The 16599-nt window shown below is 39.6% G+C and overlaps 1 protein-coding gene across 1 annotated transcript in view; it reads left to right on the top strand.

Annotated features, from left to right (window-relative positions):
- Window positions 1-3555: 3555 nt before the first annotated feature.
- Window positions 3556-16599, top strand: part of LOC134003513 (A disintegrin and metalloproteinase with thrombospondin motifs 14) — a 52653-nt gene continuing 39609 nt past the window's right edge. Inside the window, exons 1-2 of the mRNA XM_062442739.1 lie at window positions 3556-3774; window positions 4192-4610. Coding sequence (XP_062298723.1) covers window positions 3696-3774; window positions 4192-4610 — 498 coding nt within the window. The 5' untranslated portion in view covers window positions 3556-3695. The remainder of the gene's footprint in view (window positions 3775-4191; window positions 4611-16599) is intronic.

Raw genomic sequence — 16599 nt, 5'->3', positions numbered from 1 at the left:
AATTCTAAACCTTACTGATTAACATGACAACATCAATTGTTTAATCAAAAGTACAAAAACAGGAGTGTGGTTACACAGGTGGTTATGGGCCAGACTATTTATTTGCTGGGGGCAATGACTTACTGGAATCTCACTGGTTACTCAGCAAACTCATGGAGATGACAAGGCTTACATCAATGTCTCATTAAGAAGAGTGGAAAAGTGTATTTCCTAAAAGACTGAACTACTGTATTCCTTCAACTTTCCACCAACTATCTTTAAAAACTGCTTTTATTGTTGTTTAATGATGGTAGTTTTTGAGATCTCCCTCAAACGGAGAGACAGCAGAAAACAGGACAGAAAACAAAACATTCTTAGTGGAAATGATGAAGGTAAACCTTTGACATAAATACAGTGACACACATAGGAGAACTGTGTCAGCTGCATTTAAACAGGAGACTCCCACACTCATTACAGTCTAATCACATTTTCTTAAGCAAGGTCAAATGAAACTCATTGCATCTGACCAAGTTTAAAACTCAGTGCTTGTTCTGAACCTCTCAGTCCCGAATCCTTCCATACACATGGGGCAGAAGACCATAATAACAACTTCTTCGAGTCACTGGTTTGTAACTTGGCAAACGCAAACACCCTCTTCCCTCAAGCTGCTGGGCAGACTAGCAGCTGCTTTGCATCTCCCTCCATCTCTGAGATGAAAAGTCACATATTTTCTCAGCACGCTGGCATGGCTAGACCACATTACAGCACACACTGAGGCATCCGCAGCTCCGCACACTGTACTGTAACTTCTCCCCGTTGTTGGGAATCCAGTGGATGAAGCTTGATTCTTCCCAGCTCCACCCTCACAGACTACTGTGCAGATTATAGTGTGTCTATCTGATTTAGTTATAGTACGTTTCTAAGCTAAGTCATCTTGTTTGACTTTGAAACATGTCGCCTACATATGGGAGAGTGTTTATATTCCAATAAATTAAAGTTAAGAGGAAAAGCTGTCTGACATGAATTTCTGTCGCTTTGTTGCTAAAATACGCAAGGGACGGGTTCGATTTGAGACAAAAGTGTATTAAAGTTTTGCTCTTACACGCCTGTTGTGAAGGACAGAGTGTTCTAATGCGAGCACTGTAGTAGAAAATTGTTCTGGTGTGTGGATTTAACCACAGACTATGAGTGGAGCTATTCATTTCAGAGGGGGAAAAACAAGGCTTCTAATTGAATACTATGCTATATTGTGGAATGCCATCCTGGCTTTTGGGACACACATGAAAAAACTCCAAACAGTATGGATGGAAAAAGAGCATAAAAGTTCTTACAAGGCAGTTAATGGTTTCCATCTCTTAATGCTGCGGTTAGTTTCCATCTCTTATTAATGCAGAACTCTGGATCACCGTCCAATCCTCTCATTGCCACCCTGGGAGGATGACTGTGTAAAACCCACACCTGCTCTACATTGACCATCCTTGGAGCATGGAGGTAATTAGCCACAGAGTTAGAGTATAGGCACTGGATTGGGGGGAGTTCGCCCAGACCAACAGTGCAGCAGACACAGTTAAGGAACTGTTTGAAGAAATGTTGGTGGAAAAGAATGTCCAGTCTAGACACCTTATTCTCAAAAAAAGTACCTGAACTTCAAACTCATTTCACCCAACCCCCCTTTTCTCTTCCTCCGAGAAAGATTCCAGAGTTGTTGGTTCAGTCTCTGCGTGGTCATGTCTGACTAAGTCTGGACTCCAGTGGGGTGAGTCGGGGCCAAAAAAATCCTAGTTGCTTGAGCAGTCATCCAGAGTTTTAACAGGCTGCCATTCCACTGACGAAATCTACTGTACAGTTTTCACACCTTCTAAGCCGTTAATGATGGTGTTGGATTTGTTCCCCGTCTGCAAATGGAACATATGCTCACAGTGACATCTGCAGGATTACCCCAGATTATAAAAAAGTTACAATACAAACTGCAAGAGTTCATTAAATTTGATAATGCAATGTTTGATTTGTTGGGTTACTACATTTGCTAGATCTGAAATATGTGTAGTTTAATTAAATCAGATTTTATTCATATTTAATGGCACACCAACACTTTACTTAATCTTGAAATTCACTTTATTTGGCTCTATATATAACCTAACGATAGGTTCACCTTTCAAGTATGTCGTAAAGCAATACTCACATATCCATATGTCCATTGCTTTTGGTTGCTGTAAGTAGTTCTCCTGTTCATACTGGCCCTGAAGAGACCCCTCCCTAATATCATTTCAGTGTAGATAGTCACATAATTTGGGTCCCTCTTCTATAGCTACAGTCTTTTTAGTGTGGCATTCCCTCTTTACGTTTTCCCTGAGTGAGTATGCTCGCTGTTCCACATTAGAAGTTGAAGTTAGTAACACAGTGGGACATTTTGCACTACAAAGACTATAACTTTGGAAGATACAGACTTGATTTGGCTAACTCTGAATCCTGAAGCCTCATATAAGCTTTGGCCGAATTTCATAATGCATTTTTGCACAGAGTGAGGTCTTAGGATTTTGTCCACAATAACTTACATTGGAATTGTATAAAGCAGGGATCTCTGCAGGGCTAGTATAGACAGCAACCAAAAACTTTTTTCAGTACACATCTGGACATGTGAGTATTGTTTTCAGATAGAATATGAAAAAATGTGAACATGTCCTTTCCTTACATTTTCACTACTCATTTATTTTGGCATTTTTATCTTTCTTCCCTGTATATTGTTGTTGGTTGTTGTCATGGGGACATCTCTGTGATGTGGCTCTAAACCAAATTTAAAACTTAGGGAAAATGTCAAAAGCCCTCTTTTCTTCAGGCATGTGCATTGGAAACCTCTCTGTCCTGCCACTTCTAAATTTACTGCCATGTTATCACTGACATTTGTTTGTGGACTCATGTAAATTAATGTTAACATATGTAAGTAGCTAATTACTTTGCATTTGGCACACATTTTCACTCTTGGTAAGAAAAATGAATAAATTAGCTGTAGGCTAGAGGTTGGTTTTTGTTTTTTTTAACAACTCTCCAGTTTTGTTTTGTTTTTGTTTTTTTACTTGAATAAAAAAATGCTTGGCTGAATATGTGGTTGTCTAGTAGAGAGAAGGCGCTCCCACTGTTGGCTGGTAGTGGCTTAAGTTGAGCACTTGTGAGTCCCGCAGCAGAACCATTGGTGCGTAATGGCGCACGACTGGACGGCAGATGTTTCACCACCGGGACACTCTGTCTCTGCACACTTTATCTGAACTCTTCCGACTTTTTTTCCTCCCTCTCCTTAGCGTAGGCGTGCGTTAACTTGCTCTCCGGCTTTTTAAAAACTTATCTGAGGAAGGAAAAGAAGAAGAGGAAGAAAAAAATTGGGCTACCTCTTCAAACCGTCCCGGTTTTTACCGGGGAGTTGTCGTCATCAGCACCCCAGATACCCCCCCACCCCCCAGCTCCCTAAATGGATGGGGCAGTCTCGGTCTATGCAGTTCAGCACAGGCAAAAGATTGGAAACAACTTGTGAATATCCGTCAGTTTGGCGTCTAGAGGGAAACGCTCAGAAATGCCCGGCTCCCTCGCTGGAGCTCAACTCTGAGGACTTTTCTCCTGCTTTTGTGCGGTTTTTTTTTCAGGAAGAAGGACTCTGCTCAAAGTTTACAACAGAAAGGAAAACTCAACGCTGAAGTGGCAGCTCTCACACATATAGCCTCGCTATGGATTGTATGTATTTATTCATATGCTTTTCACTCAGTCAAGTATTTTTGGATCATATTGTCGCTGCAGAAACACATGGTGAGTCAGTTTGTTTTCTTTTTTCTTATGCTGGGCTTTTGTTTTATGGACAAATTTACTCTGACTTCTACAAGTGAGGGAATAAAGATAAAAAAGGATGGACTGTTTTTATTGATAGGTCAAAATGAGTCTGACAGCTTTACTCTTCTTGATGAAAAAAAATCAATACAGTGTGTTGAACTGGTAGGTTTCCCTTTATGCCCATTTCTTTTTTTGTTTTACATACAATATCCCTGTTGCATAAAGAGAGCATTCATACTGAGCTACATTTATGTGATTCATATGTCAGACAAAAAGTTTAGTTCTGTTCTCAGTGATACAGCATGTCTTTATAAAAAGTCAGCTCACTTTGCTTTTTAGTCGTTTCCCATAGGAAGTTGCTATGTGATTCTCACTTGACACTATCTGTCCCATCAGAAAAACTCTCTGGAAAGTTAAGTGAATATGGTCTTATCGTGCCATTCAGCACAGACTCCCATGGCCGGTACATTTCTCACGTGGTCTCTGTTGGAAGTGGAAGTAAAGGTGCTCCTGCTGCTGCTGATGCCGCCTCGACCCTTGGCAGCAGAAGAAGGGTGGCCCGCGGTGCCCCCGAGTTGCCCTCGGTCACCTCTGCCTCAGCTCAGCACTTGTTTTTCAATGTCACTGTGTTTGGGAAGGAACTGCACCTCCGCCTGAGAGCCAACAGGAGGCTGGTGGCCCCAGGGGCTTTTGTGGAATGGCAGGAGGACTTTGAGGAAAAGGCTAAGGAACGCATCCACGGGAACTGTGTTTTCACTGGGGATGTGACTGACATGCCGGAGGCCTCTGTGGCTATCAGCAATTGTGACGGACTGGTAAGTTACCAATGCACACTTAAAACATTGGCTCACTTGAGAGGGAGGTAGTGGGAAGAAAAGATGCCTTTCCCTCTTTGGCACAGTGTCAGACATATTGTGGAGTATTATGAGTTGGCCTGCATTTATTCTTCTTCAGTCCCTCATAATAATGACCACCTAACATACTTTCTGAACTTAGCTTTCACATGCAACATACATTTCTTTGAGACCTACTTTAAAGCATACAATAAAGCATTTAAAATCTATCGTAAAGTATCAAACATTCATTTCTAGTTTGCCTCTAAAGAGTTTGTAGTTTGGTACTTTCCCGAGAACAGTGGCTGTTGTTATGTTGGTTGCCATGGATTGTAAATGTGACCAGTTTTCACTGTCACTATTGAACCAATCCCGCAGCAAACCATTTTTAAATAGTTTTGGGACATTTTATGCCTTTATGAGATTGTAGCAGCAGGGAGATGACAGAAAACAAGAGAAGAGAGAAAAATCGGGGATGACATGCAACAAATGGCTGCTGCTGGAATTGAACATGTGTCTGAAACAGTAGGCTACCGGTGCGCGCCCAAAATATTTTTGCCAAAATATTCCTCAATATACTATCCGGCACATGCAGCAGTTCATCAGGAGTTCTTCAGGCAGCCAATGAGTGTGCTAGAATATAGCAGGTTTGAATGGTGAAATAGCAATAATTCTAACTCAGACCTCCTTACAATCTTGACAGCTTGTGCATGGAGCGGATTGGAAGAGTTGGAGTATTAAGCATGAATCCACTATCAAATCTGGCAATCAAATCTGAACGCTTCCATGCTTCTTCTACTATCTATAAACCATCTATGGCTGAGTAAAGCATGTAGCTGCACAATAGCAAAGTTCAGTTTTGTTATTTAAACCTGCATTAATAGATTTTTGGCCATTAGGGGGCAGTGCAACAAGCTGTCATTGACCATTATCACTTTATATGGTTAATGTGTAGAGCAACATTAGCATGCATTTGGAGTTGTGTATCTGGCCACCTGGCAAATGTAAGGTCAAATGTTCATTCTCTTTTTAGCGCTGTTTTTAGTCTCCATTGACTTCCGAGGGAAATATCTGCCTCTTTACCTGCCAATCGCTCCACTGTGTGCACTATGTAGTAACTAACTTTGTCTGTCATCAGTGACTAGCTGCTGTTTGGTGCTGGGCATGTCACATGGTTGGGTTATCAGACCCTTTTTGCTGGAAGCTGCTGCTGGCCCTATCTGAGCTGACACACAGAGATTGAATGAAAATCATAAAGTTGCAGGAAGTGAAACCAAAACATTGAGCTGAGAGACATTAAAATGCTCTGACAGGAACTGCAGTTAGGTGATATCTCTCTGCTGATTCATTACCCATTGTTAGTGTAAAAATATGTATTAGTGCAGCTTAAATGAATTGAGCTTTAACTGAAAATTAATGAATATGCTGCCAACAGCCATCAGGTCATTCCAACTGGTGAAAGGGTCGTCTGAGTCAGCATTGGCTAAAAATCTAAGATCTGATATGTTTTGTACATTGCTTTTTGCTAATAGAAAAGACTGAGGAGTTAAAAGATTTAATAAGAGACTTGGTTGTCCTTTGTGCCCATCCAATCTCAGTATTTTGCCAACCTGGAATTGGATCCAAAATGGAAACAGCTTTTGGAACCCAGCCCCAAAACGCAGTGTCTTTCGCCAAAATATGAGTGTTTGGAACATATGAGCATAGGGATGAACAGATGTGGATTACAGGAGTGGTTTGAGAAGTTTCTACAAACATTTTGATACTTTTTTAAGTAATAAAAAACAACTTGAATCCCATCTGACATCAAGTTAAGAAGCAACACTACAAACTTTTTGCAGCTATTTTTGAATCCCACAGCAGAGAAGTAATAGAATAGACATAGATTTTGGGTGGCATGTCACTGTAATCAGCTGCTTAGTCATGGCTTGGTGTGAGGTCTGTTAAGGTCAAATCAATGCAAAATGAAAGGCCACAATCTCAGCCGGCCTGTTCTTCTTCTGTTACCACCAATCTATGTCATTATCGTGCTGTAACACAGTCATTCAGTGTCATCATGGCCTTTAAAGCTGCAACGCGCTGTGATAGAGCAGCGCAATGGTAAGCCGAGCCACTGATGGATGTTTGCAGTCAAATTAGGGTGAATTTTAAAATGCTTGTGTGGCAGGATGGCCACGCTGAGACTGCTCCTTAGCTTTTCTGTGGCAGCTCTCCAAAATGTACTGACAGAAATAACGTGGAATGGGAGTGAAGATAACCTCTTGACCCTGGAATTTTCGAAAATGTCCAAATAAGACAGAAACACACAAACTTTCAATTACCCAGTTGTCTGTTTTTAAAAAAAAGATCACACACATACTGATATTTCAAGTGAGAAAACATTTGTCTCTCAATCCAGTCTATGGCAGCAATTAACACTTCTTTGTCCAGAATTTTTACAAGCACAAAATTTCATCTCTTGTCTTCTTGATGTGTTTGTTAGGACAGTTGTTATGTTGAAGAGGCACAATACAAAGAAACAATGGGAGTGTCTTAACACTTATTTTGTTTCTTATCATCACTAAACTTTTCCATCCTCTCATAGTTTTTCTTGTGTATCAATACAACTAACCAGGACAAAGCTGAGAAAACCTTTCTTCCTCAGTAAAGACAGAGTTCAAATAGTCATTTCTTTTTTCTTAATATTATAGCAGTGAGTGGTGTGTGGACAATGCCATGCTGTGTTCTCTAATCACAAAGTAATTTCCTGAAAGGGCACTGTATGTGCCCTTCAGTGACTCAAGGCAGTTGCCTTCGGCAGCACAATGCTGTATTCACTCTACAAACACAATGTGAAAGATTTCTAAAAGCACTAATAGTAAAGTTGTTAGGATCTACAGACTGGGGAAACCAATGATAAATCCTACAGTTTGCAATGCTAGCTTCTGTTCTGTTTGCCTTTGTTGCTCAAATGAATTTCTCATAGATGACATGTTTCTGAAAACCTGCAGAGATGCATTCTAAGCAACATTCATGCTGGATTTGATTCTGAAATGTCTTGATAATATACTTGACTCTCCACTTAATACTGCGAAAGTGTCTGAAAAACTGAACAAATGTGGAAGCCTCACATCAGCCAAAGTATGTTGTTTGAGGTGACTGAACTTAAATGTAATGGAGTGCCATATTGTCAAGGCTCAGTATTTTCACCCTCACATGACTAAAACAGTCGTGAGTTGTCCAACAACATAAGAACTCACAAGTCCAAAACATGCAAATCTCATGTTGTTGTTGAATGCTAACAAAATGTAGATGTTCTTTTACCGTTATTACATTGACAATATATTCAAACTTTACTAGCCAGTATAGTACAGAAACTCTGGTATCTTATTTTAGGTTTTTAGAAACACCAATGAAAGGAGACTTTGGGTCTTTGGTCAAACGTTCCAGTTATCAGAAAACAGTTGTCTGCAGACTGAATTGTGTTAAAAATACTGTGTTTTGACAATATAGGTTTATTCATGTTTAATGATGGACTGATGAATGATGGTGTGAAGTTTCAAATGTTGTTGGTTTTTGTGCACATGTATTATTTTGCATCAAATTGGATGTACAGTATAGGAGCTTTCAGAAAAATCAGAGTTTCCTAGTCATAAATATGACTTGGAATTTAACATGGACACTATTTACAAGTTGGAAACCGGTAATTACTGTAACCCCAATATGACATGAACAGCTCATGGGTAATGTATAATTTAGAGCCAGTAACTGTGGAAAATGTGTTTTTTCGAAAAAACAAACAAACAAACAAACAAACAAACCAAAAAACATAGCATAATCATTTTGTAAGCAGTGTTCAATTATTCAGGGGAATTGAGCATTGCTTCATTGAGGACTATTGAGGTTTTAATTAAAAAAAACTCAAATTGTTTAATTTAAAACACTACTGGAAGCTGCTGCCCAGTCCCATTTTCTAACCTATTAACATTTGAATTGAAAGAAATCCACCACCATCAATCTCCTGCCATGCTTTCCCTCTACACAATCGGATATGGAAAGTAACTAATCATGCTGGGTTAATTCACTGGTCCAGTTTTCACAACAAACACATAGAGAAGACATGGGCGGCCTGTGAATCAATTTCCAAATATAATTAAATTGTTAAAATGGTGTTGGAAGCGAGCACACCATTACTGCATCTAAATTACTGAATTAAGCTGTGACAACTCTTCACCGCTGTGTCTGCTGCACTCAGAGGACTCAGCTCCGCTCCCGCTAAGACAGTGCAGAGAGGAGCAGCTAACGTTAACCTCTGCTGATGGTTGCTGTCATCGCCTTGCTTTCCTCTGCTCTCAGGAGAGTCTGTTCAAGGCGGGAATGCTGCTACTTTATTCCGCCTCGCTGTTCTGTAAAAAATGGTCCGGACACTGAATGGGGGGATAAAGTTGCTCCGTCAGTGAGCAGCTATAGAGATAGCAGCTACAGGAGAGCAAATGAAGAGAGAGCGCTCTGATAGTAAGAAAGCCGGTGAATCAGATCAATAAAACATAACTTTCTGATTGTTTCACAGCATGTACGTTCAACAGCACAAATAAACACCCACACACCTCCCCTAAACCCTGCAGCTCCGCCTTAAGCCACAGAATCTGAAACACCGGCGTGCTGTTTAAAAGCACACAGCAGCAGTATTATGTTAGGGTGACCAGACGTCCCCGTTTTCCGGGGACAGTCCCCGTTTTGGGTGACCTGTCCCCGGTCAAAGCTGTCCCCGAAAATGTCTCCGATTTTGACACTGAATGGGTGAAAAATGCGCGCAGACTCAAACACCAGTTATTACGGTAGCCATTTAACGCATCGCCATAGAAGACGTCGTATGACGTACAGACGTTATCAGGACGTACGACCAGACGTGGCAGCGTCAACAACAACAATCTAGAGGCGGCAAAAAGGAAAGAAAAGAAGAAGTAAATGGTATGTTGTGTATGAACTTATTTATTTTGTGTGAATTGGCAGTAGACTTGGCTGTGTGTGTGTGTGTGTGTGTGTGTGTGTGTGAGAAGTGATGTAACGTTAAAGTAAGTTGTTTATCTGAATTGAAGACCTAACGTAACGTTATAAAAGTCAGTGAACGTTAACATTATGACAATGTTTTCATATCTGTCATTAGTGACACCTGAGATTACCAGGTGATGACATTGTATGTGGCCCTGTTTTGGAAGAGGGGGAGGTGGAAGACTGCTTTGGTAACATATGATTTTCCTGTAGGCATAGGAACATGAGACTCTGTTAAAAATAATAAATTAATTAATAATAAATCAATGGTTGATAGTTGTGTGTGTTAGGCTAACTTCTGTATTTTGTGTCGGGCTGTGTGGGTAACTAATGACTGTAGTAGTTATAAATGCAGACCATCTGATTAGCTGATGCCCTGAGTCATGTATAATATTAATATACTCATATGTTTTGACTTGGTAATTATTATTAATAACATCTTGATGATATTTACTAGCTACTGGTCTGGCAGCTGTCTTTGCACATGACACTTAACTTTGGAAGAGAGATGTTTTTTCTAAAGTATTCTACATTTGTGTTTTTGACACTGCTGTGCGCTACTGATACATGATATTTGTGGGTGCTGATATTTTGATTTATTAACCAGGTCCTTTTGTGTAATAAAAGCTGGTTAAAATACATGAAAAGGTACTTGTCCCCATTTTTTATTTCATAATGATAATATTTAATGATTTTTCACCGCCACATTGAAAATGTCCCTCATTTTCATTTCAGAAATCTGGTCACCTTATATTATGTGGCTTTGCTTGGTTCAATGTGAAAAAGCAATGGCTTAATGAGAGATCCTCTTTATGACTATGATGATGATCTCTGTATTAAAGAGCCGTATGGTTCCTCGGATGGAGGTGAGGTGAGCCCTGAGTGAGTGCTGCTTACACAGAGACAGCTAACCAGGTGAAAACTGGAGGTGACTTAACTACACTCTTTATGTTACTGTAAGTGCAATACAAATCTACCAGAGGCTACTGACTTGCAATATCTGAAAAGGAAGAACGAAGGATTTATTATTTTGATAATAGAAAAATATTATTTTAATAATAAATGACAATTCAGTACATTTATATCTATGTGTTAATTTGTTAGATTTTGTTTTACAAAGTAAGGAAATAATGTTAAGTCAAGCCTCCTGCCTTTAGTCTTTTCCACATGGCGAGGTATACAGTTTATTAATTCAACAATGGCATCAGATATCAGCCAACATGCAAAGCCGGTATTGGTATAGGGACTGTTAAAGTTGGATCAGTGCATCCCTAATTTGCTCTCTCTTATGTCACTGAGTGTGTTTTGCCTTTTAAGTGATACCTTCAGGTTTGTCAGAATGATAGGATATTCATTTCTGTAAAAGGTCTGTTCCAAGAAATCACAAGAAAGTGTATTTGTTGTGGATCATTTTCACCACCTTGTACTCCTAAGTGGAAAATGTTTCTGTTTCAAAATTGTCGCAGGTGAGGTCTGTACATTATGCAGAGTATCTGGGACACTGCGTTGAGAGACATACTACTGTTGATGTTTTTTAAAGCTTTGAGCATCACAAACAACATTGCATTTACCTCCTTTGCATTATGGTGGTGTCTGAAGTCTCAGCAGGTGATATTGCCAAACCCTGGAAAACAAAGCTAAAACTATCTGCTTGGTACATGGAAACATTTTTTTTGTGTGGGCTTGTGTGTGTGTGTGTGTGTGTGTGTGTGTGTGTGTGTGTGTGTGTGTGTGTGTGTGTGTGTGTGTGTGTGTGTGTGTGATATGGACGAACAAACACTTTAAAGGTCGCAGTCAGACTCTTAGGAATATTGTCCATGCGTTTCCTTGCATCAAAGCCAACATAAACATAGACCTGTCTGTGCATGCAGGGATGTTCGGGGAGCGTTTAAAGGTGCACAGACAGCTTGCAGGCAAATTATTTAGTCTGAAGTGTCTGCTTGAAGTGGAGGGACACAGAGGAGATCATGTCTGATGAAAGGACAGAGTCTGAAAAGAATTAAAGCGCGAGTCATGTGCCGAGTTCACCAAATGCGGGCGAGATGTATGTCTTTACATGTCCAAGTACCACCAGCAATCCATCTTAAAACGTTCCTTTGATGGGTTCCCTTATGGGGAACAGACATATATTTTTGTGAGATGCATATCACTGTTGAATAGATACATTTGTTTTTCTTTTCCCAAATCATGTGCATTCCTGGACACAAAGTGCGAACACACCCGCAGTCATCACATCTCCTAGCTCTGAAGTTTTCCAGTTATTTTATCCTGTCCTGTGCGCCTGAGTCTTGATGATAAGCTCTTCTATCAGCATGTCCTTTGCAGTGAGGCCGCTCCCACAGAGATGATTCCCAAATAGCGAGGCATGACATCACTAGTAACAGATTACACTAACTTGGTCTCCTGCCATGTGCCCACAGGGGCAAGATTTATGGCATTCCAGGCTCATGACAGATAATACATGCATACAGTTAAACAGCAAATTAATATGATATATTTTGGATACATTTTGCCTCATAGCCTAGGCAGACTGTCACCTGAGGGAAAAAGGGAATGTTAATGACTCTTCTTAAACAGACTTGCACTTTCAGTTTCATTTCATTGTAGTTATGAGTTTCTGTTTGATTAATCAACATGTCAGTGTGTGCTATATCTCTCTCCCTGACTGTAACTCCTGCTAGATGGCAACAGCTGTGCACTCCACACATGCATGAACTATTGTTGCAGAGCGATGAGTGATGGCTATGATTATACCGGTACTGCTCATGTGTTGGGAATTAGTGCAGATGACAGGCCGATTGAATTACATGTGTGATGGAAACATGAGTGCTGGATAACCGCAGTCGGAAGACCGCTATTTCTGTGTCCATCAGTTAAAAAGAGAGAGAGCCACCTAGCAACAGTCTGTAGTCAGTCGGCTTGCTATTTTTTTGGAGGGGGGGGGGGCATTTTTCCATCCATTGGAGATAGAAAATGTTTGAAATAAATAAATAAATTGTTCTATTCATAAATGTTTGCATGAATTCCGTGCAGCGCTATTCCCAGTCTAGTATTCCAGTATCCTCCTCCGATGTTCCAGTACTCTGCTGGCATGGAGGGGAAATCACTAAATTAGAGCTCCGTCATCAGAGGGCCAACATCTCAGCCAACAATTAGATTTATTTCCTCTCAGTCAAATCTGTAATTGAAGCAGCTACAATATGTTTTTTCTAAAAGTGCTCATGCAAATACACAGGACACAGGACACACGCACAAACACACACACACACACACGCACACACACACACACACACACAGACAGACACGCATACACACGCAAACACACACACACACAGACACACACACACACACACACACACACACACACACGCACACACACACACACACACACACACACACACACACACACACACACACACACACACACACACACACAGATATCAGTGAATGCCACAATGATAATGAGAACAATGTCCCAACATATTGCGTATGCTGATAATACTACTGCTTTTTCTAATATTGCTTCTTCTACTACTGCTACCAATAATACTACTACTACACATTCTTCTTCCACTAAAACTTGTATGACTAATACCTGTACTACTACTGCTACTACTACTACTACTACTACTAGTGCTATTACCATTACTTCAACTTCTCTTCTCTTCTTGTCCTCCAGCTACTAGTAAAACTGATTTTCCCACTAGTGCTACTACTACAGCTATGACTTCCTGTACTACTACTGCTACTTCTACTACCACCACCGCTACTACACCTTCGTCTTCTAATATTGCTAAAAAAGTCAAAACATTTTTAGTATAGAACGATTGTGTTGTAAGACCAACACGCTAAGGCTTGCAACCTTCATCAGGATCATCATCACAAAACATATTACATGCAGTATTTAAATAGGGTAGTAAAGAAGAAAAAAATCAAAAAGGTAAAAAGATGTACAAAAAATAACCAATTATGTGCATCGAAACATGTATCAGCCAATGGGTTATCTACTGATCTTGGTTATCAGCCAATATGGGTTGGGTATGGTCATGTGACTTCAGGCCAAACATTATCCCAGCTGGGCAGGGAAGCAAGAGGAGTATCCAATACGACATGGGTGACACCATATTTTGGTCAACCAAAGGGGTAAAATGTAAACTGCGCCTGTTTCACATGCCATATTTAGCTGACATAAAGTATACAGTATACATAAATATATATACATACACATACATTTAAATACCCACATACACATACATGAATGAAATTTTGAATGTGGGAAGAGTAAAAAATACACATTATAACAATGTAAAAAATACATCAAAAAAATCATTTAGAAACCACATAAACAAGATATTTAAGAATGTCGATAAAAACCTCCTGGAAATAAACTATTGAAAGAAATCCATCTCCTTGAAATGTTTTGCAACAGGAGTGGTTACATCATTCCTCTTAATAGAGCTCCTATGTTTCTTAATGGTTTCTATGATGTATTATTTTGTGAGCATTGACTTTTTTAGACTTTTTTTCCCTTTTCCGTGCACCTTGAAAGTAGGTGAAGTACTCTTTTATAATTGACCATAACTAAAACTTCTTCTACCTCAACTACAATAATACTACTAATAGCACTTCTACCTGTACAGGTACTGTCACTGTTACTACTAATTACTTTTTTAACTTCTACTACTTAGTAGTCCTACTACTATTACGACCACTTGTACCATGACTTCGACCACCAATGCTTCCTTCAATAATGATAATAATAATATTTATATTAACAAGACATTATGAAGCATTAAACCTGTTTTATCAGATCAGCTTTTGAATTAAAACCAATAAGCCACTGATAGTGAACTCATAATCTTCTACTTCAATTAAATGCTCTGCTTAATGGCTAGATCATTATTATTTTTCTCCCCTTTGATATCAGCCCCATGCAGATGGGTGCTGATGATTATAAACCCAATTTTCACTCTATAATCCTCATCTTGATCACCAGCTATGCATGCCCTTTGTGGCCCAACACAGTGAGATGTGAACGCTGATAAAAAGGAATCAAGTAGTAATCCCCTGCTCCCACAACCTGTCTCATACGATTATTTCAAACTCGCGACTCTGCTGAGTCCAGCACCACTCAACCATGTTTTACTCGCTGGCTTATTGATCTTCCTGGTTTTACCACAAAAGCTTTTATCCAACATCACCATCATGTCAGATGCTGCCAGTATCTTGGGAATATTGAGTCACAAGTGTCATTACTTCCTCTCCAATATAGGTCAGATTTGTTGGAGATCATTTGACTAAAGTTCATTTGGTAAAATTGCGACCTTCCAAAAATTAGAGTGCATAAGGTGATCTGAGCAGTTGACTGTGGATCGCCTTTTAACTCTCTCCCTCACTGTCTCTCGTTTGTGGATCAACACAAAGCGTGTCTGGAATTGAAATTACATGTTCCCAAACAATCTGCCACAAATTACAGGTTAAGCTCCTGGAATGACAGCTGGACTTTGATTATGTTGCACGTTGCAGCTCAAGCATCTATAGCCTGTGGCACTTGTTCCGTTATTAAATTGTTTGTCCGTCATGCACCTTAAGGGATGTCTCCATCAGATTATTTCAATATACTGTATGATGTAAAAAGAACAAATATGTTTGATGTGTATCTACTGCCTGCAGGTTATATTCTGTCACTTAAATGTGTAGTGGGTGATATGATCTCTGTAGGCTTATGCATGGATAAAATATATTTTTTAGACTTCACTCTTTACTCTCACCTCAATTATTTCTTGCCTTGATATGTTTGCTGCACTGAGCTGGTGACAGACTAGTTTGCAGAGTAGGAAGAAGTCACTCTGAAATTACATATGGTAAATATCCACTTTCAAAGTTGCTCTTACCAATGTGTGGAATTTAGTGTACTGGTGAGCTTAAGCGTTAGCTGTATTTGCCTTTTTGTACTCTGTCAGTCAGCACCACTCACAGCCACTCAGAACGTTTTTCAGTGCAGAACTGGCTGAACCACATGCTGATATAAATTGCATTCCCCACTGAGCGCTGCCGTTCTCATAATAATACCACTTCTGTGTGCTCTCACATTACATTGGGGTAACCTGATGACCACATCACTTAACCTTTCTTGACCTAGGAAAAGCTAATTTAGCTGAATTTTAATGTCACAGCATGAAATCTGAAGTGAAAAAAAGAAATTCATTTCACAATTTTTCAATATATTTGTCTTAAACATATAAATAACTGATGATTATGTTATTTCCACATGCTAATTAGTAATACTCCCAATAGTAATAGTGTTATGATTCTAAAAATCAATTTATAGCAGTGCAAAGAATACAAATAAAATCCCAAAACAGCAAGAAAGGCTTTTGAGTCCCACCATCACTATTAAATATCCGAGTCTCACCCCCCCCCCCCCCCCTACTTTTTTACTGTTACTGTTTGAATGACTTGCAAAAGATTCGAGACATTCCTCACACTGACCAGCTGTCAATATTCAAAGCTGATTAAGTTAGTGCTGTTACAGTTGCACTAAGGCTCAACTATGTTCATTATCTTATCTTAGCTGGTATTCAGTCATGAACTGAAATATTAAATATAAATAACAAATTTGTCCAGATGATGGCACAAGATGAAGAGTCAGGGAATCACTAAATCTATTATAATTCATCCTGTGGGGGACATGAATGTCTGTATCAGATTTCATGGCAATCCATCATTCAACAGTTTCAATGTGAACCAATGTCGGGAAGTGTCCCACTGACATTGCCATCTCTGCTGATAGTACAGGTAAAAAAATGCACATATTTTATTTATATATTTTATATCTACTACAAATTGTCTTCAACTGCATTACAGACTTTTTGTTTCCCTGGGATTTGGCTCTCGGGTTACACATAATTCACCATCAGAATTTTTCTTTATGCAGCCT

Source organism: Scomber scombrus, chromosome 21, assembly GCF_963691925.1.
Source record: "Scomber scombrus chromosome 21, fScoSco1.1, whole genome shotgun sequence".
Lineage (NCBI taxonomy): Eukaryota > Metazoa > Chordata > Actinopteri > Scombriformes > Scombridae > Scomber > Scomber scombrus.
The sequence above is the reverse complement of the archived record's forward strand: the minus strand, read 5'-3'. Positions and strand labels throughout refer to the sequence as shown.